The sequence below is a fragment of the Staurois parvus genome, unplaced genomic scaffold (assembly GCF_062004578.1).
Source record: "Staurois parvus isolate SC_StPar_1 unplaced genomic scaffold, SC_StPar_1.0 ptg000826l, whole genome shotgun sequence".
NCBI classification, from domain to species: Eukaryota; Metazoa; Chordata; class Amphibia; order Anura; family Ranidae; genus Staurois; species Staurois parvus.
This window is the reverse complement of record NW_028318622.1, coordinates 1,156,405-1,183,704: the sequence shown is the minus strand read 5'-3', so window position 1 is coordinate 1,183,704 and position 27,300 is coordinate 1,156,405. Positions and strand designations below refer to the sequence as shown.

The 27,300-nt window shown below is 44.0% G+C and overlaps 1 protein-coding gene and 1 long non-coding RNA gene across 7 annotated transcripts in view; one reads left to right on the top strand and one right to left on the bottom strand.

Annotated features, from left to right (window-relative positions):
• Positions 1-6,339, top strand: part of LOC149443918 (connector enhancer of kinase suppressor of ras 2-like) — a 181,954-nt gene extending 175,615 nt beyond the window's left edge. The window contains 1 exon segment of the mRNA XM_089655138.1: positions 5,488-6,339. Within this exon segment, the coding sequence (XP_089511264.1) occupies positions 5,488-5,703 (216 nt within the window). The 3' untranslated portion in view covers positions 5,704-6,339.
• A 5,407-nt stretch (positions 6,340-11,746) lies between these two features.
• The window catches only part of LOC149443917 (uncharacterized), a 496,075-nt gene continuing 480,521 nt past the window's right edge, over positions 11,747-27,300 (bottom strand). For 5 of the 6 annotated variants that reach the window (XR_016306595.1, XR_016306594.1, XR_016306592.1 and 2 more), the window contains 2 exons: positions 12,090-12,430; positions 11,747-11,998 (listed from right to left, as the gene is read on the bottom strand). This is a non-coding gene — a long non-coding RNA (uncharacterized LOC149443917). Of the gene's footprint in view, positions 11,999-12,078; positions 12,431-27,300 lie in introns of all 6 variants that reach the window. The other variant, XR_016306593.1, reaches the window with a different exon arrangement.

Here is a 27,300-nt window from a genome sequence, read left to right as displayed (position 1 = left end):
TCAAGGGTGCCAACAATTTCGGCCATGACTGTATATATATATACATTGTATACAGTCCGGGGGAGGGGGGGACTCACTTCTGGGGGATACTGTGTGTGTATATATATATATATACATTGTATACAGTCCAGGGGAGGGGGGGACTCACTTCTGGGGGATACTGTGTGTGTGTATATATATATATATACATTGTATACAGTCCGGGGGAGGGGGGACTCACTTCTGGGGGATACTGTATATATATATACATTGTATACAGTCCGGGGGAGGGGTGGACTCACTTCTGGGGGATACTGTGTGTGTATATATATATATACATTGTATACAGTCCGGGGGAGGGGGGGACTCACTTCTGGGGGATACTGTGTATGTGTATATATATATATACATTGTATACAGTCCAGGGGAGGGGGGGACTCACTTCTGGGGGATACTGTGTGTGTGTATATATATATATATACATTGTATACAGTCCAGGGGAGGGGGGGACTCACTTCTGGGGGATACTGTGTGTGTATATATATATATATACATTGTATACAGTCCGGGGGAGGGGGGGACTCACTTCTGGGGGATACTGTATATATATATACATTGTATACAGTCCGGGGGAGGGGTGGACTCACTTCTGGGGGATACTGTGTGTGTATATATATATATATACATTGTATACAGTCCAGGGGAGGGGGGGACTCACTTCTGGGGGATACTGTGTATGTATATATATATATATACATTGTATACAGTCCGGGGGAGGGGGGGACTCACTTCTGGGGGATACTGTGTGTGTATATATATATATATACATTGTATACAGTCCAGGGGAGGGGGGGACTCACTTCTGGGGGATACTGTGTGTGTGTATATATATATATATACATTGTATACAGTCCGGGGGAGGGGGGGACTCACTTCTGGGGGATACTGTATATATATATACATTGTATACAGTCCGGGGGAGGGGTGGACTCACTTCTGGGGGATACTGTGTGTGTATATATATATATATATACATTGTATACAGTCCGGGGGAGGGGTGGACTCACTTCTGGGGGATACTGTGTGTGTATATATATATATACATTGTATACAGTCCGGGGGAGGGGGGGACTCACTTCTGGGGGATACTGTGTGTGTATATATATATATATACATTGTATACAGTCCAGGGGAGGGGGGGACTCACTTCTGGGGGATACTGTGTGTGTGTATATATATATATATACATTGTATACAGTCCAGGGGAGGGGGGGACTCACTTCTGGGGGATACTGTGTGTGTATATATATACATACACAGACACACAGTATATTCTGTTGGGACTCGAGGAGTGCCGATGGTCCACAAGTAGGTGGCTCGATACTCGCCCCGCCCCAGGAGCTGGCAACCCCTGCTAAGCCACAGGCTACCCTCTACACTCTTCGGTCCATTCTGCACACGTTTGTCATTTTCCATGATTCTGCCATGTTGGCCACGTCTGTGAATTTATCATTGCAGTTACTTTCAGGCCTCTACAGTCCTCTGGCTTCTTGGTTTGTTCTTAAATCCATATCTCTATCTGTCTCTCCTGCAACCCTTTATAGAATGCTTGCAATATCTCTGAGATGTTCGGTTGATATTTTGGTTCACATTTTGCTGGCTCTGTCATCACTAAGATATACAGTCATGTGAAAAAGTAAGTACACCCCAGGGACATTTTTGACTTCTTCACCGTATTTGAACAGGGAAACAGAACTATCTTCAAGCAGTGCCTACAGATAAAGGTGATGTATTGGAATAAAAACCCAAATATCATTTATCCAACAAAAATATGAATAGATGTGGAAGAAGTAAGTACACCCTTGGTATCCAGAGCTGGTATAGCCCCATGTAGGCATTTTTGTATAATTGCCCCCCTAGTCTCTTGACCATTTCTCCATGGAACATTCCTTCCGTTGTAGGATGTTGATTGGTCTCATTGCATGAACTGAATTTCAATTTGAAACAAATCAAGGATTTAACAAGGGCAGTCAATTTCAAAGAGTTTCAAATGAAGGAATTAATGAGGGAAGCCCGTAATACCCCATTGCTTCTTCTCGATCCATTCTTTGGTGGATTTGCTAGTGTGTTTCGAGTCACGTTGAAAGATTCATTTCTGGCTCAACTCTTTGATGGATGGCCCCACATTCTCATTAAGCACACTAAAATAGGATGCAGAATGTATAGGTGACTCAGTAGCTGCCCAGGCTCTAACGTAGCAAAGCAACTCCAAACCATAACATTTCCACCACCATGCTTCACAGTTATGAGGTTCCAAGGTCCTGACTTGCTGTTTTTGGGTTTTTGGCAAATGTGTACTGAGATTTGTCTAGTCAATCTTTGAATGTTCAATCTTCAGCCTATTGCTCGAGAAGGGCCTAGTGTTTGCCTCTTTGTTCAAGGACAAACTTCAGTCTTGCTCTAATGCTTTCTGGACAGTAAAGGCTTTTTCTTGGCACAACTCTCATGCAGGTTGAATTAGTGCAGTCTAGTTCTGCATTTAGATGCATGCACCTCAACTGTTGCAAGCGATACCTGAACATGCCGCAATTACATTTTGGGGTTTTTAGAGACTCCTTTTTGAGTTCCACTCAAAAAGGAGTCATGCAGGCAGATGGCCCAGCCCTTGATCGGCCCACCCCAGCCAAAGCTTGGTGAGCTGAAGAATCCAAAAAAGAAGGAAAGAGGAGAAAAGGGGAGAAGAATGGCAGAAAGGGTAAGAGGAAGGTGGTTCCAGGAGTCATCACGGGAGGGGCCTGGAGACAGTTTAGGTGTCAATGAAGTTACGGTTCCAAAAAAGTGCTGTCGATGTCAGGAGGGAAGTATTTATCAATCCAGGATTGCCAGACTTTGGGCAACGTTGGGCCTTGTCCTGAAACGTGGCCTTGATTTTAGTATGTATCATTGGCTGCATGACTATTTGTGGTGGCGATTGTCTTAGAGACTTCTTTTAGTAACAGTTCTTGGGTTGAATTTGCTGGGCCAGCCAGTTCTAGACAAATTAGCAGTTGTCTGAAATCTGCAACACTTGTGGATTATTTTAATTTCAGATCATTGACCAATCTGAGGGCCTTAAAGAACTCTATTGATCTTGGTATGATAACATGACACGCATCAGTAGAAAAAAGAACACTAGACCCTAGATGTCTGAGGTTCCACCTGCATACTCCCTAAGCAAGTTCTAATCATGGACAACTGATATGGAACCCTGGATCCCATGGTTTTGTGGTGGTACTCTTTGAAGTACAGTTGCAAGAAAAAGTATGTGAACCCCTTGGGATTACGTGGAGTTTTGCATGAATTGGGCATAAAATGTGCTCTGAACGTCATCTAAGTCACAACAATAGAAGAACACAGTCTGCTGAACATAATACTACACAAACATTAGATGTTGCCATGGTTTAATTGCACATAACATGTAAACATTCACAGTGCAGGAGGAAAAAGTATGTGAACCTTTGGACTTAATAACTGGTTGACCCTCCTTTGGCAACAATAACCTCAACCAAATGTTTCCTGTAGTTGCAGATCAGACCTGCACAACGATCTGGAGTCATTTTGGACCACTCCTCTTCACAAAACTGTTTCAGTGTAGCAATATTCTTGGGATGTCTGGTGTGAATCGCTCTCTTAAGGTCATGCCACAGCATTTCAATGGGGTTGAGGTCAGGACTCTGACTGGGCCACTCCAGAAGGCGTATTCTGTGCTAGTGCAGCCATTGTTTTGTTGAATGACTTGTATGCTTTGGGTCATTGTCCTGTTGCATCACCCATCCTCTGCGGAGCTTCAGTTGGCGGACAGATGGTCGTACGTTTTCCTGCAAAATGTCTTGATAAACTCTGGAATTCATTTTCCCATCAATGACAACAATCCGTCCAGGCCCTGAGGCAGCAAAGCAGCCCCAAACCATGATGCTCCCTCCGCCATGTTTCACAGTGGGGATGAGGTTTTGATGTTGGTGTGCTGGGCCTTTTTTTCTCCACACATAGTGTTGTGTGTTCTTCCCAAACAACTCAATCTTGGTTTCATCTGTCCGCAGTATATTCTGCCAGTAGTGCTGTGGAACATCCAGGTGCTCTTTTGCAAACTTCAAACGTGCTGCAATCTTCTTTTTGGACAGCAATGGCTTCCTCCGTGGTGTCCTCCCATGTACTCCATTCTTGTTTAATGTTTTCCTGATTGTAGATGTGTCAACAAAAATGTTAGCATGTGCCAGAGATTTCTGTAGGTCTTTAGCTGACACTCTTGGATTCTTCTTTACCTCATGCAGCATTCTGCGCTCTGCTCTTGCAGTCATTTTTACAGGACGACCACGCCTAGGGAGAGTAGCAACAGTGCTAAACTTTCTCCATTTGTAGACAGTCTGTCTTACCGTGGACACATGAACATCAAGGCTCAAGGAGATACTTTTGTAACCCTTTCCAGCTTCATGCAAGTCAACAATTCTTGATGGTAGGTTTTCTGAGAGCTCTTTTCTGCGAGGCATGGTTCACATCAGACAGTGCTTCTTGAGACCAGTAAACCCAAAACAGGTGTCAGCAACACATCCAATATCATCACACTGATTGGAGTCAAGGTTGGCTCACTCCTGGCTCCAATTAGCTCTGGGAGAAGTCATGAAGCTAGGGCCTCACATACTTTTTCCTCCCTGCACTGTGAATGTTTACATGTTATGTGCAATTAAACCATGGCAACATCTAATGTTTGTGTAGTATTATGTTCAGCAGACTGTGTTCTTCTATTGTTGTGACTTAGATGACGTTCAGAGCACATTTTATGCCCAATTCATGCAAAACTCCACGTAATCCCAAGGGGTTCACATACTTTTTCTTGCAACTGTAACCTAGTTTGCTGGTTCAAAAATGTTGAAAATTGGTCATCACAGAGGACAAGGGGGCGTTCTTGACGTCTGGAGGAAAAGAAATGTAATCCCTAAACACGGAAAGGCTTCTTCACAGTAAGAGCTGTGAGAATGTGGAATAGACTCCCTCAAGAGTTGGTTGTGGCCAGCTCAGTGGATTGCTGTAGGAAAGTCCTGGATCCTTTCTTGGATACACAGACTATAACTGGATATAACATTTATAGGGAAAGTTGATCCAGGGAATATCCGATTGCCTCTCGGGGGATCAGGAAGGAATCTTTTTTCCCAGCAGGAGCAAATTGGATCGTGCTTTGCTCGTTTTTTTTGCCTTCCTCTGGATCAACTGTGGGTGTAGGATTATCACTTTTTTTTTTTCTATGATTGAACTGGATGGACTTTTGTCTTTTTTCAGCCAGGCTAACCATGGAACTATGAAAAGTCATCAGTTTTACTTTTTCACATGACTGTAGGGTTACATAAAGGAAAGAGGAGGAATCTTCCAGTTCTTTTGTGTAATCCATCGAAATTAAACTCTCACTCATGGTTATGGTATGGATGACCAATGGAGCTTCCTAAGTAAATCTGTCTTTACTCCTTTATTATACAGGCGAAGGAAGGAGACCTCTCCGTAATAAACTGCCTCCTGGACGACCCGGCTTTCTCATCCAAGAAGTTCAGAGACTGGAAACAAAAAAACTTTGAGTTTTTCATGGATATTTGTGAGTACAGCGGAACCCTGAAACCTCAGAACGGTGCCTCCGAACTGGCCGCGCCGGCACCCCAGCTCACACACACGCACTCCTTTATCGAAACGCACGTCTGATCGGGGAGCCGAGCGCGACGAAACATCCGCTAGGTGCCCTGGAAGAAACACTGTAATATTTGTACATAATGTAAGGAAAAACAGATTGTAAATAGATTGGATACCAGAATAGTGCCACAGGATGCCTACGACATTGCATGAGCAAGCCAGTATTATTATTATTATTATTTCTTAAAGTATTTTACTTTTGTGGTATGTACCGAGGTCTGCATCACTCAGAAACCCACCCAAAGAAAGGAACTCCTGCTTGAAGCCCACCTGAAGGAGGTTAGAGAAGGAAGCTGTTGTCCTGTTTGAGTTATGAAGGTTTTCGGGGTATTTTGGATGGCTGATGTCAAGCGTTGGGCACACATCTAAATGTCCCAAAGACAACCAATTCTGCATGTGGCTTTAAATGGGTCAAATTGTGGAAGGATCTGCCCCTAGAGACCCAATAAAATTCCAAAGTAGGCTTTGCTGTAGAGCTGGGGCAGGTTTGAGAAGTTTGCACTTCGCCGATGATCTGAGATGATCACGTAAATTAAAAAAAATGTTCACTCTACTATTTCAGGAACGAGCCAATACGTATTTTCTTTGGCAAGCACCAAAAAAGGTGAACGTTTTACGTGGAGTCAGTTGATTAAAACTGCAATTGCATATTTTTCTTTGTTATTGAATTTTGTAGCCCTATGGCAGTCTCAGATGATGATTGAGAAGTGAGACTGTCATGGCTAACCTTCCCGCAACCTAGCCTGTGCCATGGAAACAGACAATATGGAGGCAAACAGGTTGAGGCGGCCTTCCAAAATGCACCAAGACCTTCATGATTGGAAGAATCCAAGTACAGCACTTCCTTCTCACAATCCTCCTGTACAGCATTATGATCACCACTAAATTAAAGGTGCACTTCAAAGAGCGTCCTTCTCCGGCTCAGCATGAAGATGGCGGCTTTTGGGTGATCAGGTGATAGCCAATGCCATTCCCCAGGAAGTGATGACGTTATTAGATGATGGCTTTGGCCCCGTTCTCACCTTTTGCGCTTTTCATCAGATGATGGCTTTGGCCCCGTTCTCACCTTTTGCACTTTTCATCAGATGATGGCTTTGGCCCCGTTCTCACCTTTTGCACTTTTCATCAGATGATGGCTTTGGCCCCGTTCTCACCTTTTGCACTTTTCATTAGATGATGGCTTTGGCCCCGTTCTCACCTTTTGCACTTTTCATTAGATGATGGCTTTGGCCCCGTTCTCACCTTTTGCGCTTTTCATCAGATGATGGCTTTGGCCCCGTTCTCACCTTTTGCGCTTTTCATTAGATGGTGGCTTTGGCCCCGTTCTCACCTTTACACTTTGGTGTTCATTTTAATACATGGCGAAGCACATTGACATTTCGATGCCCTGCAAGTTTGTAAAGTATTTTCTTTGCTCTGGAGATGTCATTACTAGCTCAATATATATATATATTTTTTAATTAAAAAATATATATATATATATTTTTTTAAATTTAAAAAAATATAATTTTTTTTAAATTTTAAAAAAAGCTATATTTTTTTTCCTTTTTATATATTTTTTTCTTTCTATATATATATATATATATATATATATATATTATTTTTTCCTTTTTATATATATATATATGTATATTTTTTTTCCTTTTTATTGGTTGAACTAGATGGGTGTGTGTCTTTTTTCAACCAGACTATGTAATGATTTCATATAAGGCGTGAGGTCACCTCTTGCATCTATAGTAATTCTTTCAAAGATCTTTGGAGACGGTATAACCATACAGGTTATGGTGGGAGAGTACTAGAGCAGGGGTCTCTGCATGTTCTTAACAATGGGCCATTTTTACTGTCACTGGGCTGGACTGTGGCCAGTAGGAGTAGAACATGTTTTGGCATCCATGGGAGTGAACAATGCCCTATTTTTGGTATTAGAGAAACAGTGCCCCATCATTGGTGTCAGTGGGAGGAATAGTGTCCCATCATTGGTGTCAGTGGGAGGAATAGTGCCCCATCGTTAGTGTCAGTGGGAGGAATAGTGCCCCATCGTTGGTGTCAGTGGGAGGAATAGTGCCCCATCGTTGGTGTCAGTGGGAGGAATAGTGCCCCATCGTTGGTGTCAGATGGAGGAATAGTGCCCCATCGTTGGTGTCAGTGGGAGGAATAGTGCCCCATCGTTGGTATCAGTGGGAGGAATAGTGCCCCATCATTGGTATCAGTGGGAGGAATAGTGCCCCATCGTTGGTGTCAGATGGAGGAATAGTGCCCCATCGTTGGTGTCAGTGGGGGGAATAGTGCCCCATCGTTGGTGTCAGTGGGAGGAATAGTGCCCCATCGTTGGTGTCAGTGGGAGGAATAGTGCCCCATCGTTGGTGTCAGTGGGAGGAATAGTGTCCCATCGTTGGTGTCAGTGGGAGGAATAGTGCCCCATCGTTGGTGTCAGTGGGAGGAATAGTGTCCCATCGTTGGTGTCAGTGGGAGGAATAGTGCCCCATCGTTGGTGTCAGTGGGAGGAATAGTGCCCCATCGTTGGTGTCATTGGGAGGAATAGTGCCCCATCGTTGGTGTCATTGGGAGGAATAGTGCCCCATCGTTGGTGTCAGTGGGAGGAATAGTGCCCCATCGTTGGTGTCAGTGGGAGGAATAGTGCCCCATCGTTGCTATCAGTGGGAGGAATTATGTCCCATCGTTAATGTGGTTCTAAAGATTCAAGGTTCATTCTATGCAGGAAGGTAAAATACCTTCTCTGTGTACCATACCTCCCAGCCCTAATACTCACCTAAGCCCCCTCTCGATCCAGCGATGTGTACTGGAGTCTCGGCTATCTGGGAACTTCCTCTTCTCATTGGCTGAGACAGAAGCTGGAGCAATTGGCTCCCACTGGTGTCAATCAAAGCCAGTGGGCCAATCAGAAGAGGGGGGGGTGGGGCCGAGCCACAGCTCCATGTGTAACTGGACACACGGAGCAGCGGGTGCCCCCATAGCAAGCTGCTTGCTGTGGGGGCACCTGACAGGAAGGAGGGGCTAGGAGAGCCTGCGGGAGACCTGAGAAGAGAAGGATTGAGGCTGCTCTGTGCAAAACCACTGCACACAGCAGATAAGTATAGACATGTTTGTTATCTTTTCTTAAATAAAAAAAAAAAACATTTAGAATCACTTTAATGTCAGTGGGAGTAGTAGTGCCCCAAAGGCTGGATAAATGCAACCAAAGGGCTGCATCTGGCCCCCAGTTTGGAGAGCACTGTACTAGAGGAACCCTCTAATTAAATCAGAGCATAGCACAATAAAGCCTTCTTAGAACAGAAGATATTCACATGTCTCATTCCATCACATATACCAAAAATAAACAGCTGTTTTCAGGCTTTTGGCCATCTTTAGGGTAGTTTATGGAACCCATGGCTTTTATGGAGGAGGGTTACAGACCCAATGAGACAGTATAGGCTAGTGATGATTTTGAAAAAATGCATAAAAACCATACAGACCTATCATGTGCTAAGGGTTATCCAGTGCTAAGCTTTAAACAGGGACTAGACCTCCACACGGTTTCTTCCTTGCTGTTGAGGACGTAGATGCTCTGGGATTCTCTAAGGGTTATCCAGTGCTAAGCTATGAAGTGGACTACACCCTCCACACAGTTTCTTCCTCGCTATTGAGGACGTAGATGCTCTGGGATTCTCTAAGGGTTCTCCAGTGCTAAGCTATGAACAGGGACTACACCCACCACACGGTTTCCTCCTTGCTGTTGAGGACGTAGATGCTCTGGGATTCTCTAAGGGTTCTCCAGTGCTAAGCTATGAACAGGGACTAAACCCACCACATGGTTTCTTCCTCACTGTTGAGGATATAGACCAGGGATGGGCAAACTTTTTGACTTGAGGGCCGCAATGGGTTCATATATTGGACCCGGGGGCCGGACCAAGAGTAGATGAATGATGTGTATGTGTCATCCATAGTAAGTATAGTAATATTCCCCCATAGTAATTCATCCCCCAAATAGTAATTCATCCCCCATAGTAATTCATCCCCCATATAGTAATCCATCCCCCATATAGTAATTCATCCCCCATAGTAATTCATCCCCCCTATAGTAATTCATCCCCCATATAGTAATTCATCCCCCACAAGGTAATTCATCCCCCACATAGTAATTCATCCCCCATATAGTAATTCATCCCCCATAGTAATTCATCCCCCATAGTAATTCATCCCCCATATTAATTCATCCCCCACATAGTAATTCATCCCCCATATAGTAATTCATCCCCCATATAGTAATTCATCCCCCATAGTAATTTATCCCCCATAGTAATTCATCCCCCATATAGTAATTCATCCCCCATAGTAATTCATGCCCCATATAGTCATTCATCCCCCATATAGTAATTCATCCCCCATATAGTCATTCATCCCCCATATAGTAATTCATCCCCCATATAGTAATTCATCCCCCATATAGTAATTCATCCCCCCTATAGTAATTCATTCCCCATATTAATTCATCCCCCATAGTAATTCATCCCCCATATAGTAATTCATCCCCCCTATAGTAATTCATTCCCCATATTAATTCATCCCCCATATTAAGTCTCCAAGTCCCCCATATTGTGTCAATTCACTTACCTTTACTCCGCGCGTTCCTCTCGCCGTGTTCCCGCTTCGTTCCGGTGTAGCATGAAAACCTGTCTCCTATGAGGATCTGTCCCCCTCGACGTATCTGCGCATGTGCCAGTTTCAGGCATTAGCAGCCGATCGGCGATCTCCGGCACATGCGCAGATACGTCGAGCGGGACAGATCCTCATTGGAGACAGATTTTCATGCTAGCTCCGCGGGCCGGATTAAAAGGTCCGCCGGGCCGTAGTTTGCCCATTGCTGACATAGATGCTCTGGGATTCTCTAAGGGTTCTCCAGTGCTAAGCTATGAAGTGGACTAGACCCTCCACACGGTTTCCTCCTTGCTGTTGAGGATGTAGATGCTCTGGGATTCTCTAAGGGTTCTCCAGTGCTAAGATATGAACAGGGACTACACCCTCCACACAGTTTCTTCCTCTCTATTGAGGACGTAGATGCTCTGGGATTCTCTAAGGGTTCTCCAGTGCTAAGCTATGAACGGGGACTAAACCCACCAAATGGTTTCCTCCTTGCTGTTAAGGATGTAGATGCTTTGGGATTTTCTAAGGGTTCTCCAGTGCAAAGATATGAACGGGGACTAAACCCACCAAATGGTTTCCTCCTTGCTGTTGAGGACGTACAAGCTCTGGGATTCTTTAAGGGTTCTCCAGTGCTAAGCTATGAACGGGGACTAGACCCACCACACGGTTTCTTCCTCACTGTGCAGGACATAGATGCTCTGGGATTCTCTAAGGGTTCTCCGTGCAAAGCTATGAACAGGGACTACACCCTCCACACAGTTTCTTCCTCACTATTGAGGACGTAGATGCTCTGGGATTCTCTAAGGGTTCTCCAGTGCTAAGCTATGAACGGGGACTAAACCCACCAAATGGTTTCCTCCTTGCTGTTGAGGACATACATGCTCTGGGATTCTTTAACGGTTCTCCAGTGCTAAGCTATGAACGGGGACTAGACCCACCACACGGTTGCTTCCTCACTGTGCAGGACATAGATGCTCTGGGATTCTCTAAGGGTTCTCCGTGCAAAGCTATGAACAGGGACTACACCCTCCACACAGTTTCTTCCTCACTATTGAGGACGTAGATGCTCTGGGATTCTCTAAGGGTTCTCCAGTGCTAAGCTATGAACGGGGACTAAACCCACCAAATGGTTTCCTCCTTGCTGTTGAGGACGTAGATGCTTTGGGATTCTCTAAGGGTTCTCCAGTGCAAAGATATGAACGGGGACTAAACCCACCACACAGTTTCTTCCTTGCTGAGCAGGACATAGATGCTCTGTGATTTTGCAGTCTGTGGAGTCCTTCAAGCGATTTTATATATTTAGATATGCAAAAATTCAGGAAATGCATCTCTGTATATAAAATGATGGAATATAGAGATACCTTTCACTATGTCCCCTCTCATGCCCATGTAGCAGTTATTAAGAGCATTCTGGTCACCGTCGATCATAAAAGACTTTATTTTGTCATGGAATTCCTAGAGGAAGAGAAGAAGGAAAGGTTCCGGGAGGACCAGTCGGGGCTCAGCCTCCTTAGTGCCTTAAGACGTTTATTGGGCATCCTGTAAACAGCGGCTTTCCAAACTGCGCTCTCGATGAGTGCCGCCGGGCGAGGACCACTTGTGCCCATCTGTTTCCTGGATGCTTCAACTTAAGGTGGCTTTCCGTCAACGCCAGAGTTCTCGGGATCTTGAAGAAAAAAAAAAAAAACTTACTGACAGTCACTGCAGGATGATTGATCTCTCCACTGTGATTCTAGTGCCACTAACCTGTGACTTACGTCATTTATAATAACCAATGTTAGTCTGTAGACAGAATGTCAGTCATTTCTCTCCAGGAAGTCAATCCTCTAGCTGTGAAACCTGTTGATGGGGATGGCAAGGCTGGACAAAGGTGGCTAATCCAATACAAGAGCGCTGTTCACACTGTTCTTCCAGTATCTGTAATATGATGCTATCTGAGGTCAGGTTTGTTTCTTGTTTACCGTTTGTGGCAAGTTTCATGTATTACATTCAGGAACGACCTTTACAATGACTCATTGGCGGACCTTCTTCTGGTATGATGTGACCCGTGTCTCGCAGCTCTCCAGCAGCACGTCGCTAGGGAGGTAATGCAGCAAATCTGCAGGAAATAATCATTGCAGTATCAAACAGCCCAAAATTTACAGTTTCTAAGCATGGCTCAGTAAGAAGTTCTCACACACATTCAGTCTGAGGGGAAAATGTATTTGCAGAAATTTGCAGAAGTGACTTATTTTTTGTGCAGGTTTCATAGAACAGACCTGGAGCGCATTAATAATATATTTATTATAGTGAGTCCCTCCCACCTAGGGTATGCATAGACCAAACCTGGTTTTTTTTTGATAGTGTAAGGCGTTAAACCCCGATCAGGTTAATTTTTTGTCTGCTAGGGAGATTTCCCTTCACCTCCTTTTTTTGGAGACGCATCGGGAAGTCTCTGTAAAAAGAAGAGACTTAGCGTCCTGGTTGTCACCATCTGCCCCATTGAAAGACTTCCCCTCACCTCCCTATCTTTTGACAAACTCATTGGGATTTTTGTAAAATCCTTGCTCAGCGTTCATTGAAGGAAACAGCCAGATCCTTACATCTTGACAGTTGGGGCATCCCAAAACAGTGCCAGAGACAGATGGGTGGGGGCTCAGTACTAATGAACCAAACAGAACAAGGAACCACACCCCAAAAGAACTCAAATTGCTGCCTGCAAAACTTTCCAACCGAAACCGGCATCCGCAGATGCAGCCATGTCGACCATCCATCAAGATCTAGAGACCTTGATGTGTCCTTCAAGGAACAAAAGGGGAATGTAGGATACATACCTCAAAAATCCCTCCCTATTCCATATTCTAAAGGGAACAAGCAACCTCACTCTGGCAGAACTCGAACTGCTACCTGCAAGAGTTTCCAACCAAAGCTTACATCCGCAGAAGCAGCCACGTCAACCATCCGTCAAGATCTAAAGATCTGGCTGTGAACTTCAATGAACAAAAGGGAAATGTAGGATACATACAGCAATAACCCCTTTCCTTCCCGAACGAAAGAAAAAATGCCTTTACATATATATCTGTGAAGGTTCTCATTTATCCAGGTCACGGTAAATCAAGTAGTAGTTGGGTCACATTCCGCTGGGCTTGTTCTGTAATGGTGAAGACATTTTGTAGATTATTCAAGCCCCTTCTTCTTCTTCAGTTATAATGAGTGTCAGGAAGATACCACAGCATTTATATCCACAAAGGTACCATGAGCACCTTCATCCAATCACCATGGAATATGTAGATGTTGATGATCCAAGAACAGGATGGGAGATGTGAAAGTTAGGGAACCGTCCTGTTCTAGTTATATAACCCAAACCTTGGTGTCAGGAAGATACCACAGCATTTATATCCACAAAGGTACCATGTGCACCTTCATCCAACCACCATGGAATATGTAGATGTTGATGATCCAAGAACAGGATGGGAGATGTGAAAGTTAGGGAACCGTCCTGTTCTAGTTATATAACCCAAACCTTGGTGTCAGGAAGATACCACAGCATTTATATCCACAAAGGTACCATGAGCACCTTCATCCAACCACCATGGAATATGTAGATGTTGATGATCCAAGAACAGGATGGGAGATGTGAAAGTTAGGGAACCGTCCTGTTCTAGTTATATAACCCAAACCTTGGTGTCAGGAAGATACCACAGCATTTATATCCACAAAGGTACCATGTGCACCTTCATCCAATCACCATGGAATATGTAGATGTTGATGATCCAAGAACAGGATGGGAGATGTGAAAGTTAGGGAACCGTCCTGTTCTAGTTATATAACCCAAACCTTGGTGTCAGGAAGATACCACAACATTTATATCCACAAAGGTACCATGTGCACCTTCATCCAATCACCATGGAATATGTAGATGTTGATGATCCAAGAACAGGATGGGAGATGTGAAAGTTAGGGAACCGTCCTGTTCTAGTTATATAACCCAAACCTTGGTGTCAGGAAGATACCACAGCATTTATATCCACAAAGGTACCATGAGCACCTTCATCCAACCACCATGGAATATGTAGATGTTGATGATCCAAGAACAGGATGGGAGATGTGAAAGTTAGGGAACCGTCCCGTTCTAGTTATATAACCCAAACCTTGGTGTCAGGAAGATACCACAGCATTTATATCCACAAAGGTACCATGTGCACCTTCATCCAATCACCATGGAATATGTAGATGTTGATGATCCAAGAACAGGATGGGAGATGTGAAAGTTAGGGAACCGTCCTGTTCTAGTTACATAATCCAAACCTTGGTGTCAGGAAGATACCACAGCATTTATATCCACAAAGGTACCATGAGCACCTTCATCCAACCACCATGGAATATGTAGATGTTGATGATCCAAGAACAGGATGGGAGATGTGAAAGTTAGGGAACCGTCCTGTTCTAGTTATATAACCCAAACCTTGGTGTCAGGAAGATACCACACCATTTATATCCACAAAGGTACCATGGGCACCTTCATCCAATCACCATGGAATATGTAGATGTTGATGATCCAAGAACAGGATGGGAGATGTGAAAGTTAGGGAACCGTCCTGTTCTAGTTATATAACCCAAACCTTGGTGTCAGGAAGATACCACAGCATTTATATCCACAAAGGTACCATGAGCACCTTCATCCAACCACCATGGAATATGTAGATGTTGATGATCCAAGAACAGGATGGGAGATGTGAAAGTTAGGGAACCGTCCTGTTCTAGTTATATAACCCAAACCTTGGTGTCAGGAAGATACAACACCATTTATATCCACAAAGGTACCATGGGCACCTTCATCCAATCACCATGGAATATGTAGATGTTGATGATCCAAGAACAGGATGGGAGATGTGAAAGTTAGGGAACCGTCCTGTTCTAGTTCTATAACCCAAACCTTGGTGTCAGGAAGATACCACACCATTTATATCCACAAAGGTACCATGGGCACCTTCATCCAACCACCATGGAATATGTAGATGTTGATGATCCAAGAACAGGATGGGAGATGTGAAAGTTAGGGAACCGTCCTGTTCTAGTTCTATAACCCAAACCTTGGTGTCAGGAAGATACCACAGCATTTATATCCACAAAGGTACCATGAGCACCTTCATCCAACCACCATGGAATATGTAGATGTTGATGATCCAAGAACAGGATGGGAGATGTGAAAGTTAGGGAACCGTCCTGTTCTAGTTATATAACCCAAACCTTGGTGTCAGGAAGATACCACACCATTTATATCCACAAAGGTACCATGGGCACCTTCATCCAATCACCATGGAATATGTAGATGTTGATGATCCAAGAACAGGATGGGAGATGTGAAAGTTAGGGAACCGTCCTGTTCTAGTTCTATAACCCAAACCTTGGTGACATGGAGTCTGCATGTCTTATTTCTTTTATTCAGTTGGCCGAAAATATTAATTGTCAAATCACCAGTTTGGAGATGTAAAAATGAGATTATATGTAGAGGATGGACATGTAGAAGACCCACAACTTTATTCAGGGATGGTTCTCCCAATCTGATGTAGATGATCTCTTTCATACAAACCAGTTGTCTTCTCTGTCCAAGATGTTCACCTCTCAAAAATATGTCCCTTTTCCTTAAAGGATAGGTTCACCTTTGGGAACATGTTACAAGTTCTGCTCATTTGTAGGGTAGAACATGTATAAAAGTGGCCACCCGCCCAAGTCTATAACTGGCTTATGAAGCAAGGACACATAAACAGGCATCACATAGTGAATAAAGGGGAGAGAACAATGTTCTTGGACAACTTGCCAGCCAGCTTGCTAACAACCGAATTAACCTGTCTAACAGTATGCGTTTATAACAGGGGTTTAGTTAGCACACATTTGCAAATACATACGTAAGCCACAGAGCCACGACACGGCACCCTGATCATCTGTGGTCCTAACTCTAAAATTTGTGAGTCCCCATAGTAGAGGCACATGCATTTAATGGATAGATCATGGGCAGGTGGACCTGAGGGAACATGTAACATGTTCCCGCCGCTGCCCGATCCCCCTCCTCCCTGTAACAGCATTACAGGGAGAAGTTCCCTGTACTAGCTGTCAGTTTTTGAAAAAAGTGTGGCAGAGTTCTGTGAAAGAATGAACTACAAGTCTCGACAGTCTTTGTGGTTGTCGGTTTGTAGTTCTCAATGAACTACTATGGGATGTATGGGCAAGCAGATATACTGACAGTTTGCAGGAGTCCTGCATGGCACCAGCGATCTACTGATCGCTGGTGCAATGCTTTCCTGGCTCCAAAAAAAAAAAATAGTAAATGCCCATTTTTTTTACCTGAAAAAAATGGGCATTTATGTTATTTTATTTTTTATCGTGAACATATCTTTTAGGGGTAGAAAACCTGCCTTGCCTGTTCTTGGGCAATCAACATCTGCCTTGACACCTTCCATTATGATTGGATAAGTGTCTATGGTACCGTGAAGATATAAATTCTGGGGTATCTTCCTGACACTCAGAACTAAAGATGTATCCTGGATACGCTACATAGTTACATAATCCCATCCTGTGCATTATGAAGTCCGCATAGGTGTTAATACTTCAGCTCACATGGCTAGGTGTGATTTTTTGTCAATTGGACACCCAACAATCATCCAATCATCATGGAAGGTGTCAAGGCAGATGTTGATTGTTGGGTGTCCAATTGACAACAAATCACACCTAGCCATGTGAGCTGAAGTATTAACACCTATGCAGACTTCATAATGCACAGGATGGGATTATGTAACTATGTAGCATATCCAGGATACATCTTTAGTTCTGAGTGTCAGGAAGATACCCCAGAATTTATATCTTCACGGTACCATAGACACTTATCCAATCATCATGGAAGGTGTCAAGGCAGATGTTAAGTGTCTATGGTACCATGAAGATATAAATTCTGGGGTATCTTCCTGACACTCAGAACTAAAGATGTATCCTGGATATGCTACATAGTTACATAATCCCATCCTGTGCATTATGAAGTCTGCATAGGTGTTAATACTTCAGCTCACATGGCTAGGTGTGATTTGTTGTCAATTGGACACCCAGCAATCAACATCTGCCTTGACACATTCCATGGCGATTGGATGAAGGTGTCTTTGCTATGAAACGTCTCCACCATTGCAGAACAGGTCCAGTTGTATGTAATGAACTATTATTAGCCTTTACCTACATTTAATATTTCACCCAACACACCGTGCCAGTTGTATGAGCAGAAAAATGCGCAAAAAATGCACTAAGCTGTAATGTAAACAAAGAACACTCAAGTTTTATGGTTATTTAGAAAATAGATGCTGAAAATATCACCATGGGCACTTTATTACACACCCAGTGCACTTTGCCTTGAACGAATGCTCTGTGTGGCCGCATCTATGCCTTTGATTAAATATTTGGATATACAACCATCAAAAATATCTTCATGAAGGTATCATTGGATATAGGTTGGGGTCACAAGATCTGCCTTCTACACAATTATTGTGTAGGGCAGTCATGTTATCAACCTGTATGACCATAGAAGCTGGGTGAATATAATAGTGTGCACTGGAGATGCTCCTGGCATCAGCCCGATTACAGGAAAACAATTTACGATAGTAAATGAGAAGCTTTTATAGGCCTGACTGGGTGATGGTCTCATTAGGGTTGAGTTACAAAAACTGACAAGTGCAGAATCTGGTGCAGCTGTGCATGGCAGACAATCAATCAATGAAGTTTTGACCATAAAACCTGGAAGCTGATTGGTTTCCTTGCCAGTTTTAGTAAATCAATCCCATCGTGTCTATGGAAAACCAGTCAAGATCGGCCTTATGCAAAAATATTCAGCCTACAATGTGCAGGATTACTCATTAAATAGTTATTTCGGCCCCTTTACTTAGCTTTGCCTGACTCCGGAGGTGAGAGGTTCCCTGGTAGTAGGACATCCATTGCCCTGTAAAATGCTGGACCTCATAATATGATGATGATGATTCTCTTGAATTGCCAAATACTTCTAATGACCACATGCTGGACCTGTAACCTTCCCTAATTCTACTCATACAAATCAGAAAGCAATGTTAATATGTAACTGGAGTGCCCCGTAGTTTACAAAGGTCATTTAATTTTTCACTTCCAAGAACCAAAACCAAAATGTTGAGCCGTCTCCACAACACTGTGATAAATGATTCCCGGTAGCGGCCCTCAGCTAGGTAGCACTTCACTGTGACAATGACACTGTTCCCCAGCTCTGATTCCGCCATCTTTAAAATAAAAAAAGTGACTCGTTAAACTTGTCCATATATTACTACCATTGGGAGTTTTGTATTGATGAAGGCACTGTGATAAAAAAAAAAAAAATTGAGAATAATGACCATATGAAGAGGTCACTAAGATCAGTGCCTGCGAGAACCAACTCCTCATTCCTGTCATACACAAGCTAATGTCTCTGGCCAAAAAAAAAGGTGTCCAATATGACGATGTTTACATCTCCTAGTTACAAATGTTGAGAATAAGTATTTCCAAACATCAAAATCTGAACTAGTTAATTAAAAGATCTTAATGTGTGATATATAACAGGGCGGGGACAAGGGGTGGGCAGGAGGGGTTGCTGCCCTGGGCAGTGCAAGGGGACAGAGAATGGACACAGGGTAGCAAACCCATTCTATAGCATGCATTAACAGTGGAGGAGGGGCGCACTTCAGCATCCTTGCCCTGGGTACAAGAAGAACCTGTCCTGGTACTGCTAGATAATATCTGCCTTAGAAATACTTGAAGACCGCACCGACTGACAGAAAAAAAAAAAGATTGATTTTGTCAAGTTTGAAGATCATCCGAGAATTAATAGTGAGGGAAAGTCCCTCCTAGACAGCTGTCATGGGAACTAGTACCCCACATTAGAAGATTTCCCCTCTATTCCTGTTTGGTGGCATATCGAAATTTTGGACTTACCCATCACTTTCATTCCTAATGACATAGGTGATCAGGGCAGTTAGAGAGCGAACCTCCCAAATGGGGACACAGATAGTAATAAATCCCAAGGGAGTGGGATAAGGGCTCTGGGACTCTGGAGTCTTGTTATATAGTAATTTTGTACTGTTGACAACTAATAGTATGACTATGGATAGCCTGGACATTGGGCTGGAACCTACTACACGCCAAGGGATTTCCATGTTCCTCTTGGAATTTGATGAAAATGAATGAGCCTAAAACTGAAGTGCCACACTGTTATATTCCAGTTTCATCCAAAAACAGGTTGTTTACAGCAGGGCTTGAAATTTCCACTCGCCTGCTCACCAATGGCGAGTGGAAATTATGGTGGGGTCGAGTGTGTCCCCCAGGGCTGTCTTGCTGAGCAGGCTCAGAGCTCAGGCCGGATCTGTCATTGGCACTGGGAGCTGTCAGACTGCTCAATAGCTGAGCGCAGTAAAAGCAAAGCAAGGAGTGTGTGCTGTGCTCTCTGCCTCCCCCTAGAGTGCATTACCCGGCTCTGTGAGTGAACAACGAAGTACAGCAACTTTTTATAGGGCTGTGTGTGTGTATATACGTGTATATGTGTGTGTGTCTGTGTATGCATGTAGATGGGTCTGTGTGTACATGTGTGTATCTGTACATGTGTCTACGTGTATGTACATGTATGTGTGTGTACATGTGTCTGCGTATGTGTACATGTGTCTGTGTGTGTGCATGTACGTGTATGTACGTACATGTGTCTGTGTATGTATGTACATGTGTCTGTGTGTATGTATATGTGTCTGTGCGTGTGTATTTCTGTGTATGTACATGTATCTGTGTGTATGCGTGTCTGTACGTGTATACATGTGTCTGTATGTGTGCGTGTGTGTGTACATGTGTCTCTGTGAGTGTGTGTACATGTTTCTGTGTGTGTATGTACATGTGTGTGTGTACAGGTGTCTCTGTTTGTGTGTGTTTGTTGGTGGCGAGTAACTCTTAAGGCCTGGCTAGTAGCTCAGGACTTGAAATTTGAAGCCCTGGTTTACAGGAGCCAACACGTTTTCAGGACTGTACCCCCTTTAACAGGGCTCGAAGAAACAATGTTGACTCAAAGATCAATCAATGATTGGGTGTCCTGTGTGGTTCCGCCTCCAGGTACCTGCTTGTTAGCTCAGTTTATTGTTGGATCACCCAGGGTTCCCCCAAACCCCAATATGTTAAGGTCAGCACATAGGTTCCTCTGAGGCCTAGAAATCTGTGGATTTCTGTAACAATTACTGAATTGTAAAGGAGAACCTTAGCCTAAAATCTCCATTTGCATGCGGAGCTACGGAGCTAGAGAACAAATGCAGACAAACTCAAGAAATGAAATACCCCCGGCCATTTTATATATAAATAAGTCCCACTGCGATTGCATGCCCAATTATTTTATAACGGAGCCGTCGTTTTTCATACAATATATGGTCAAAGGTTTGTTGGCACCTGTCCATTACACCTGCACATGAATCAAAAAAGTATGTGGAACCGCTTCCAACTGCTTGAGTTTAGATGTCTTCAGTGAAGAGTACTGGTAATTCCACAGCATACAAAGACATTGTAGACAATTGTGCTCTTTCAACCTTGTGTTGAGTTTGGGGAAGACCCCACTTTGTTCCACTATGACTGTGCCCCTTCCCCCACCTGTGCCAGCTCCATAAAGACATGGGTTGACCAGTTTGGTGTGGAGGAACCGAAGTGTCCTGCACAGAGCTCTGACCTCAACCCTACTGATCACCTTTGGGATGAATTGGAATGCCAATTGTGAGCAAGGTCTTTTCATCCAACATTAGTACCTGACCTCTCAAATGGGCACCAATTTCCACAGACACCCTCCAAGATCTTGTGAAATGTCTTCCCAGAAGAGCAGAACATGTTATAGCCACAAAGGGAGTCCAAGTCTATAAAGACATGGATTGACCAGTTCAGTGTGGAGGAACTCGTGTGTCCTGTACAAATCTCTGACCTCAACACCTTTTGGATGTATTGGAATGACAGTTGTGAGCCAGGTCTTTTCATCGAACACCAGTCCTGTCCTAGAGGTTCATGATTAAAGAACTCTACCAGTAATGGTAATAGGGTCATCCCACTCCCAACAGATAAACTATATTGCTGAAAAGATGTAGACACTCCTCCAATGAGTTCAGGGGTCTTAGTGAAGTGTCCTAGTAATACTCCATCATGCAAAGGCATTGTACACAATTGTGCTCTTCCAACCTTGTGGTAACAGTTTGGGGAAGACCATTTTCTGTTCCAGCATGACTGTGCCCCTGTGTACAAAGCCAGCTCCATAAAGACATGGGTTGACCAGTCTGGATCAGCTCCATAAAGACATGGGTTGACCAGTCTGGATCAGCTCCATAAAGACATGGGTTGACCAGTCTGGACCAGCTCCATAAAGACATGGGTTGACCAGTCTGGATCAGCTCCATAAAGACATGGGTTGACCAGTCTGGACCAGCTCTATAAAGAAATGGGTTGACCAGTTTGGACCAGCTATATATAGACATGGTTTGACCAGTTTGGTGTGGAGGAACTCGAGTGTCCTGCTCAGAACCCTGACCTCAACCCTATTGAACACCTTCAGGATGAATTAAAAAGCTGGCTGTGAGCCAGGTCTTCTCATCCAACATCAGTAACTGACCTCACAAATGGGCACAAACTCTGAACACGTTTGGGATGAATTGGAACATTGAGCCAGGTCTTCTCAACTAACATCAGTACCCGACCTCACAAAAGAGCTCAGATTCACCACAGACTCCCTCCAAAAACTTGTGGAAAGAAGATTGGAGGATGTTATAGAAAAGGTTGCAACTCCATATTAATGGCCATGGTTTGGGATGAATTGGAACGCCAATGGCGAGCCAGGTCTTCTCATTCAACATCAGTACCTGACCTCACAAAAAAGCTCAGTTTCACCAGACTCCCTCCAAAAACTTGTGGAAAGAAGATTGGAGGATGTTATAGAAAAGGTTGCAACTCCATATTAATGGACATGGTTTGGGATGAATTGGAACGCCAATGGCGAGCCAGGTCTTCTCATTCAACATCAGTACCTGACCGCATAAATGATCAGAAATTCCCACAGACACCCTCCAAAATCTTGTGGAAAGCCTTCTCCTAAGGGTGAAGAATTTTCTAGTGGCATAGGGGACGCAATTCCATATTAATGGTTTTGCAAAGCTGACACTGTAGGTGTGATGGTCAGGTGTCCACTAACCTCAGTCGTAATTTCCAATTGTTACAAAGCAAGCAAAAACATTGTCCCCTTTATTTGTATTGGAGAAAAATATAGCTTATGTATGACAAGGATCATGAACACCTATGAATACGGGGTGCTGATAACACCCAGAATGCACTGCAACTATGAGGGCTGCCCAATTGACCGACAAATCAAGGACAAATTTGGGGGGGTCACATTATTTTTTTTTTAAAGGTCACCCTGGGGGGGGGGGGGGGTCATATCATTTGGTATTTCCCAGTAAACGCACTAGACACCCCTTGCTTGGTGGGTGGAGATTCCGCTGGGAAAAGGGGATGCAAATTTAACGCCACCTTGGCAGAAGGCCATGCCAACCCGTTTTGCGGAAAACTTGTTTAAGTCTTGGAGTTTTTTTATTATTTTTTTTTTTAATTTTTACTTTGGCTCAGAGTTTATTAGAGTCTTGTAAACTGAAGACAAATCTTTGTATTAGCACCATGACTGTATTAGAGTGATAGATGACGTCGTTCAATATCTACAATTTATTAGGCTAAGCCAAAACTCTTACTGCACTTAATGAGGGAGGTAAAACCTGAGAGAGCTGTATATAATCTTCATCTTCCTGTATCTGATACATGTACCTGGATTTCTTACTTATATAGTATATATAGATATAAATATATATATATAGGCACATATATAACAGAATATTTTTTATAAATTATATAACTCCATATTTACCATGGGAGGAATGTGACACAACCAAGGAACATAACGATCCTGATGTACAGTATATGACTTATAGCAATTATTTATTTGTTCTATATGTAGGAAAGATAATTAAAAAAGAAAAAAAAAAAAAAGATTTTGTTATCTAATCAATAATAAAAACAGTTTTGCAAAACCATGCATCACAATAATGCTGCACTGAACTTTTTATGGACTTGTAGACAAATTTTATTTTTGTGCGTCGAAAAAAAAAAAAAAAAGAAAAATGTAACAAAAACACACCCATTGCTCTGCTCTCAATAAATTTTACATGGGCCAAACATGCGTGCCAGTTCCAGTACACCGGGTGCGTTTCCTACAAGAATGCTATCTCTGCGAATGGCTCTTCTCAATATCTGCAAAATAACTGCAAAATTTACTATATAGCCAAATGTGAACATCTGAACATCACACCTACCTATATGGCCAAATTATGTGAACCTTCCCCCGCCCCCGTCCTCTCCAAATGGTTGAGTTGTAGATTTCTCCAGTGAAGAGTACTGTCAATACTATGTTGTACATCATACAAAGGCATTGTAGACAATTGTGATCTTCCAGTCTTGAGGTAACAGTTTGGTAAAGATCCTTTTCTGTTCCAGCATGATTGTGCCCCTGTGTACAAAGCCAGCTCCATAAAGACATGGGTTGACCAGTTTGGACAAGCTTCATAAAAACATGGGTTGACCAGTTTAGACCAGATTTATAAAGACATGGGTTGACCAGTTTGGACTAGCTCCATAAAGTCATAGGTTGACCAGTTCCATAAAGATATGAGTTGACCAATTTGGACTAGCTCCATAAAGACATTTGTTGATCAGTTTGGACTAGCTCCATGAAAACACAAGTTGACCAGTTCCATAAAGACACAGGTTGACCAGTTCCATAAAGACACAGGTTGACCAGTTCCATAAAGACATAGGTTGACCAGTTCCATAAAGACATAGGTTGACCAGGTCCATAAAGATATGAGTTGACCAGTTTGGACTAGCTCCATAAAGACATTTGTTGACCACTTTGGACTAGCTCCATAAAGACATAAGTTGACCAGTTCCATAAAGACATAGGTTGACCAGTTCCATAAAGACATGGGTTGCCCAGTTTGGACCAGCTCCATAAATACATTGGTTGACCAGTTGGGACCAGCCCCGTAAAGACATGGGTTGACCAGTTTTGACCAGCTTCATAATGACATCGGTTGATCAGTTTGGACTAGCTCCATAAAGACATTGGATGACCAGTTTGGACCAGCTCCATAAAGACATGGGTTGACCAGTTTTGACTAGCTCCATAAAGTCATAGGTTGACCAGTTCCATAAAGATATGAGTTGACCAATTTGGACTAGCTCCATAAAGACATTTGTTGATCAGTTTGGACTAGCTCCATGAAAACACAAGTTGACCAGTTCCATAAAGACACAGGTTGACCAGTTCCATAAAGACATAGGTTGACCAGTTCCATAAAGACATAGGTTGACCAGCTCCATAAAGACATTTGTTGACCACTTTGGACTAGCTCCATAAAGACATAGGTTGACCAGTTCCATAAAGACATAGGTTGACCAGTTCCATAAAGATATGAGTTGACCACTTTGGACTAGCTCCATAAAGACATAAGTTGACCAGTTCCATAAAGACATAGGTTGACCAGTTCCATAAAGACATGGGTTGCCCAGTTTGGACCAGCTCCATAAATACATTGGTTGACCAGTTGGGACCAGCCCTGTAAAGACATGGGTTGACCAGTTTTGACCAGCTTCATAATGACATCGGTTGATCAGTTTGGACTAGCTCCATAAAGACATGGGTTGACCAGCTCCATAAAGACATGGGTTGACCAGTTTTGACTAGCTCCATAAAGTCATAGGTTGACCAGCTCTATAAAGACATTTGTTGACCAGTTTGAACTAGTTCCATAAAGACATAAGTTGACCAGTTTCATAAAGACATGGGTTGACCAGTTTCATAAAGACATGGGTTGACCAGTTTGGACCAGCCCAATAAAGACATAACTTGACCAGTTTGGACCAGCTCTTTAAATACATGGGTTGACCAGTTTAGACTGCATCCATAAAGAAATGGGTTGACCAGTTTGGTGTGGAGGAACTCGCATATCCTGCACACAGCCCTGACTTCCACCCTATTGAACACCTTCAGGATGAATTAAAAAGCTGGCTGTGAGCCAGGTCTTCTCATCCAACATCAGTAACTGACCTCACAAATGGGCACAAACTCCCACAGGAACTCTCAAAAATCCTGTGGAAAGTCTTCACAGTAGAGAGGTGGATATTACAGACACAAAGTGGGGGACAACACAACATGGTTTGACCAGTTTGGTGTGGAGAAACTTGATTGTCCTGCACAGAGCCCTGACTTCAACCCTACTGAAATCCTTTGGCTTTGGGATTAATTGGGATGCCTATCATGAGCTAGGTCTTCTCATCCAACATCGGAACCTGACCGCACAAGTGGGTACAACGTGGGAAGCCTTCCTAGGAGGAGGCCCATATCCTAAAATGCATTGGCTATATATGACTAAACATTTTCAATGGAATTACAAATAAGATCACCATTTTTTACTAGTCGCTCCCAAACACGTATCTGGGATTAGATCTTCTAATTTTGACTAGTTTCCTCCATCGTGATCAGAAAGGAAGCAGCCTAGGACCTGAGTAAGGTCAATACATGCTGAATTTTCATGAGGGGGGGTTCACCTTCATCAAGGAGAACATCCCATCCTTTAGACATAAATTGGGACCAATTCTCATTCATTTTTGTCCAGTGCTATCACACAGCTACACAATCGTAGAAGAGTTATAGCCATCCTGGGGGAGGGGGTTGGGGCAACCCTATATTAAAATGTTACTATATCCGCTCTCCCCAGACCCGGCCTTCACTATATCCGGCCTCCCCGGACCCCGCGTTCACTATATCCGCTCTCCCCGGACCCCGCGTTCACTATATCCGCTATCCCTGGACCCCACATTCACTATATCCGCTCTCCCTGGACCCCACATTCACTATATCCGCTCTCCCCGGACCCCACATTCACAATATCTGCTCTCCCCGGACCCCGCATTCACTATATCCGCTCTCCCCGGACCCCGCATTCACAATATCTGCTCTCCCCGGACCCCGCATTCACTATATCCGCTCTCCCCGGAGCCCGCATTCAACATATTCGCTCTCCCCGGACCCCGCATTCAACATATTCGCTCTCCCCGGACCCCGCATTCACTATATCCGCTCTCCCCGGATGACGCATTCACTATATCCGCTCTCCCCGGACCCCGCATTCAGTATATCCGCTCTCCCCGGACCCCGCATTCACTATGTCCGATCTCCCCGGACCCCGCATTCACTATATCCGCTCTCCCCGGACCCTGCATTCAGTATATCCGCTCTCCCCGGACCCCGCATTCAGTATATCCACTCTCCCCAGACCCCACATTCAGTACATCTGTTCCCCCTGGACCCCGCATTCACTATATCCGCTCTCCCCGGACCCCGGCATTCACTATATCCGCTCTCCCTGGACCCCGCATTTACTATATCCGCTATCCCCGGATCCCGCATTCACTATATCCGCTCTCCCCGGACCCCGCATTCACTATATCCCCTCTCCCCGGACCCCGCATTCAGTATATCCGCTCTCCCCAGACCCCACATTCAGTACATCTGCTCCCCCCGGACCCCGCATTCACTGTATCCGCTCTCCCCGGACCCCGCATTCACTATATCCGCTCTCCCCGGACCCCGGCATTCACTATATCCGCACTCCCTGGACCCCGCATTTACTATATCCGCTCTCCCCGGACCCCGCATTCAGTATATCCGCTCTCCCCAGACCCCACATTCAGTACATCTGCTCCCCCCGGACCCCGCATTCACTATATTCGCTCTCCCCGGACCCCGCATTCACTATATCCGCTCTCCCCGGACCCCGCATTCACTGTATCCGCTCTCCCCGGACCCCGCATTCACTATATCCGCTCTCCCCGGACCCCGGC